This window comes from Alnus glutinosa, chromosome 1 (assembly GCF_958979055.1).
Source record: "Alnus glutinosa chromosome 1, dhAlnGlut1.1, whole genome shotgun sequence".
NCBI classification, from domain to species: Eukaryota; Viridiplantae; Streptophyta; class Magnoliopsida; order Fagales; family Betulaceae; genus Alnus; species Alnus glutinosa.
Genome location: NC_084886.1, coordinates 3518253 through 3523294, shown reverse-complemented (window position 1 = coordinate 3523294; position 5042 = coordinate 3518253). Strand labels below are relative to the sequence as shown.

The 5042-nt window shown below is 35.7% G+C and overlaps 1 protein-coding gene across 3 annotated transcripts; it reads left to right on the top strand.

Annotated features, from left to right (window-relative positions):
- Nucleotides 1-16: 16 nt before the first annotated feature.
- On the top strand, nucleotides 17-5042 carry LOC133866296 (uncharacterized). Of its 3 annotated transcripts, none has more exons than XM_062302835.1 (9): nucleotides 17-270; nucleotides 809-1163; nucleotides 1651-1684; nucleotides 2019-2243; nucleotides 2831-2920; nucleotides 3539-3604; nucleotides 3699-3790; nucleotides 3942-3989; nucleotides 4622-5042. In XM_062302835.1, exons 2-9 carry the CDS (start codon nucleotides 838-840, stop codon nucleotides 4737-4739), a joined length of 999 nt encoding a protein of 332 aa, XP_062158819.1. In that variant the 5' UTR covers nucleotides 17-270; nucleotides 809-837; the 3' UTR covers nucleotides 4740-5042. The 3 variants fall into 3 exon arrangements, with proteins under 3 accessions (XP_062158819.1, XP_062158809.1, XP_062158814.1); XM_062302825.1 differs by having other exon boundaries at nucleotides 798-1163; XM_062302830.1 differs by lacking the exon at nucleotides 17-270 and having other exon boundaries at nucleotides 427-1163.

Here is a 5042-nt window from a genome sequence, read left to right as displayed (position 1 = left end):
TTTTCCAAATAAAATTAAAATAAAAAGAAAAAGAAAAAGAAAAAGAAAAGAAGAATTACAAAGTGTATTCTATTCTGTCTTCTCTACTGAATCTTCTCCAATCCCGCGAGGAATCAGGAAGGAGTACGTCTGCGACACCGGACAAGGAAAGCACATCCTTCTCATCAGAATTCACAAACTACCATCTCTTTCTCTGTGGCGCCAGAAAGAAGCAAAGCATCTTCTTTTACATCGACGCCTCTCCCCTCTGCATTTTCATTTGGCGAAACCGTAAGTGCCACACCTTTCTTTTTCGCACTTTTTTTTTCTATTATTTGTTTTTCTTATTTCAATGTGACCATGACCTTTTGGGTAAAACTAATCGAAAGTAAAGAATCTATGTTGTGTTTCATAATATTAATCAATGAGAACCCATATTGGTCCTTACTTGTTGAGTTTGTTCCTTGCGTGCGTAACGCGAAGTGTGAAGAATAAAAATGATAGTGATGATAAAAAAAAAAACTATTGGTTCATTAGTGGAGTTTGATTGCATGTACACTGAGGGGGAGTGAACTTTTGAGATTTGGGTTTTTGTTCCTTGACGCATGAGTACTTGTTTTGTAAATTTGTTGGATTCTTCATGGTTTTGATCTCTAAAATTTGTTTGTGAATCCAAGTGTTTGTGGGAAATTCAAAATGTTTCAGTTTCACTGTAATTTTGATTTTATTTTTCCAAATTTATCTTTTTGAACTCTGGCCATGGGAATCAAACTAGAACATATGATGAAAAGTGGACCAAGTAGTAATAACATCCTTAGTTTCTTATCAGGATCCTCAACCCATACTTGGGAGCCCGTCATGACTAGTGAGGATACTACCGCTGCAAGTTACTGGTTGAACTGGAGGTTCTTCCTCTGTGCGCTATGGATCTTAACCTCAATGGTTCTGGCATCACTTTTAATATGGAAATATGAAGGTTTCAACAGGCAGAGACCGGAGAGGAGAGAAAACCAGCGAGAAACAAAAGGGTCTGTGTATGAGGATGAAGCCTGGAAGACATGTCTCAGAGGAATCCATCCTGCCTGGCTGCTTGCTTACAGAACAGGGGCATTCATTGTGCTTTTGGCTTTGCTCATCGCAGACGTTGTTGTTGCCGGAGGTGGCATTTTTTTCTTTTATACTCAGTAAGCCATCCTTGGCTCATCCATATCTTTCATCTGTCTATCTGCAAATACTTCCATATATATGAGGTTGACTTAGGTTTGAAAGTGCTGTGCTCATATAAGAACCCCACTTTAAATAAATCTTCTGTAAATTTTATGGTGATTTAGATGTCACCATTTGGTTCTTTACTGCTTTAAGGATCATAGTCTGCATATTCTTCTATTCTTGCATAACTCAAGCAGGGGCTCTAAATTATTTTTAGGGGTTTGTTCAGCATGCTAGAAATAGTTAACGTTATACTTCTACACTCTTTAATGGAGCACAGTTTCAATTCAATTTATGGATTTTTGAGTACTCCTAGGACTTAATATATGTCTACTTTGGTCAACAACAGAGAGCTATTTTAATAACCAGCTTTGAATTCTTAAGTTTGATAATGAGCAATAAATGAATATGCCACTTTTGCTGATCATGTTTCTTGTGATTTTTTTGTTGGCTGCTGAACAGGTGGACATTTTCTTTGGTCACGATCTATTTTGGGGTAAAATTTTCAACTCTAAGCACTCTTGCGCAGATCCTTGTTTGTGCATTGTAGTAAAGTCTGATAGAGATGAAATCGGGACATAACTCTTATCTCTTTTGTTATGGAAATAGTGAAATAATTGTTTGTTCTTTTTAATTAATCTTCTTGTCCAAAGATGTTTAATAACACTACTTGGGCTATTTTTAGTTCCTCCAGGGAATAACTAACAGTTATCTGCCTGTCAATGTTTCAATGTCTTTAATTAATTTAGAAGTATGGTGCCTCCTTGTGTTCCATTTTACTTTTACATCATCGTCGATAAGTCACTTATGCTCTCAACTTCAATTTGAAGCTTGGAGCTTCATTCTCAATTTATGGATGTTTCAAGCACCATAAAGTTGGTGGCAATGCGGCTTATCATGCAAGTTTAGATGCAGAGCAAGGCACCTATATAGCTCCCACGTTAGGGGAGAATGCAGATATGTCCAATCTGTCTAAGAGTTCAGATAACCATGAAGAACCTCATGCTAGCCATTCTGCAGGTGTATGGGGTTATATCTTTCAAATCATTTTTCAGGTAAATTTTCTTCTAAAATTCAGCTGCCACAGTTACTCTATGAATTTAAACTCTTCTGATTCTCGAGTTTCTTTCTTGTCTTCTCCAGTAGCTAGTGTTCCTTATATTCCATTCTTCATGTTCCTTAAATTGAGGTTGCATCTTAATGAGCTCATTTTTTAGGGGGAAAAAAGAGTTCCACCCTTTCTATGGATTTCTTTAGCAGCTTCCCTTGAGTAGATAGTAGTGAGAATGGGATTACCTGACTTTTGCTTATATTTGACCTTGCTACCATTGTTAGTGGACTAGAAAGTCTTATGAACCTTCTTTTCTTTTTTATCCTGTTTTTGAGAAAATTTAAGTATTTGATATATATCATTTGAAAAAAAACTTGAGTACTATCCAGTTGTTGACTGCTGATTTGTATGATTTTAATCACATTTGGCAACTACTGTTTCTTTAACTTGCTTTTAATGTCAAAGAGAAAACAGTTTAATGTTAAAAAGTTAACATATGTTAAGTGTTTTTATATCTATTAATTGTTTACAAGAAAATCTCCATTTCATTAATAAGATGTTATCTTTTTCATTCTTGTTTTCTATCTGTAGATGTCTGCGGGTGCTGTGACGCTCACTGATTGCGTATTTTGGCTCATTCTTTATCCGTTTCTAACAGCCAAAGATTATGATCTGGGTTTCGTAAGTACAAACCTTATCATCACACTAAGTGGGTTGCTTCTTTTATTTAAACTGTATATGTCAATGTACGTAGTCAAACAGTAGTCAGACCCCATTGCCTTCTTTGCTGACTTTTTCAAGGTTGCACTTTAATGCACTTTCGGTGGATATGTTTTTTTACATAGAATACAGATATGACATGACATATACATTCTTTTTTGGAAAGTGATTAACCAAGGCATTTGGTTCTGCTTGAAAGAAAATTTAAGTCAGAGTTGGGAACTGACAGTTGCATTGGATCAAGTCAAGTTGCAATTAATTTTCTCCACCACTTATCAGAAGCAGACACTGAAAGCAGCAAAATGAGAAGTGGTTTTGAAAAAAGACTTCTTGAATTTTGTCAGTGACAGTAAACCCAGTTCCTTTCAATTATATTAACTTGTTTCATCAATTTAGCAAGTCAGGCCTCCCCACACAGGCAGAGGGCTAAGTGTTAGCAGTTTTATGTAAATGTCACAACCGTCAGACATGTTTTTTTTTTTTGTTTTTTTTATTTATCGTAATACAACTTGAGTTGTGTTTTTATCGCTAATAATAAACCCTTTTCATCTGATGAATGTGTTCACCTTTCAACTGCAGTTGATTGTTAGTATGCACTCAATCAATGCTGTTCTTCTCCTCGGTGAGACAATCTTAAATTGCTTGGTAAGTTTGGTTCCTTAACGATTTTAGTGTTTTTTCTTATTAATATCCTTAATGATCAGTTACAAATTTATAACTATATGTCTCCCATTTCCAGCGGTTTCCAATGTTTCGGATTGCATATTTTGTGCTATGGACAGCTATATTTGTCATTTTCCAATGGGTCATACATGCTTGTGTTTCCATATGGTAAAATATTTTTCACATTCTATTAATTATTTATTGTTACACTTTTATTGTTACTCTTGTTCTGTTGTTATTTTTTTTCTTTTTCGTTTTTATCCTTATCGACGCTTGCTTATTGTTCATTACATTTATACCTTTTCCTTTTTTCTAACAGGTGGCCATATCCATTTCTCGACTTGTCATCTTCGAATGCGCCCTTATGGTATGCTGCCATTATCTATTTGATTGTAATGATTGTAACGATTGCAACTACTACTGTTATTCTTGAACCTCCTTATTCTGCATGAAAGCGTTGCATTTAACTCTAAACTCTAAAATATGGTCAAAAAGGAACTCTCAACATGGACGGACAAGTTTTTCTTCGAGAAACATAGACAAAATTAAGCTTGATCATATCTACTGCCAATTGGCCCATATCTGTGCATTTAAAATTCAGAAACTGCCTCAATAATATGATTTTTCCTAGTGATGATGGCCAAATTCCTGAATGAGTGCATCACTAATCACCGGAATCATGGTATCAGATAATGATTGTCCAGATCTTATATAAATTGGTCCCATTAACTGTTAGTTTCTATACAAACTCTGGTAGACTTTATTTAACCATTGCAAGTGCCAATCTGTTGCCAATAATATGCCTTAACACTTAAAAAAACAAAGATATTATGTGCTTTGCAAGTGGGAGGGACTAGTTCAGGCTGTCACCACCTGTTCTGTGATTGCCAAGGTTCAGTTGGCAACTTTCAGCAATTGCAACCATTGAGAGAAATCTCACCCAAATATTTCCACTGCTTCTCATGATATTATCATGTTGTGCCATTGTGGATTTTACAGGTACTTCGGGGTGGGCTTGATGCATATCCCAAGCTATGGCATCTTTGCTTTAATTGTTAGGCTGAAGCGCGTGTTGTTGTCTAGAGCATTCCCAGATTCTTACCAGAGTATTAGGTGAGGATGTAGATCAGGCTTAACACTGCCCTCACTTAACCTTATAACTAGGGCCAAACCATTTCATCTGAAAGATTAGTAGTACAGGCTTTATTCTTAGTGAGTTGCTGCGAAGGTCATTATTCTTTACATCAGGAAGCAATGGAAAAGAAACTGGTATTTACATTGTGATCAGCTGGTGAACATTATATTTTCCAGGACACAGATCATCTGTGCGTGTTTTTCTGTCTCCACAGAGGATTAATTGTAGTAAAAATATCTTTGTTCTTGGATAAATCAATAAAGACATTGTAAATTGTTACTCAAA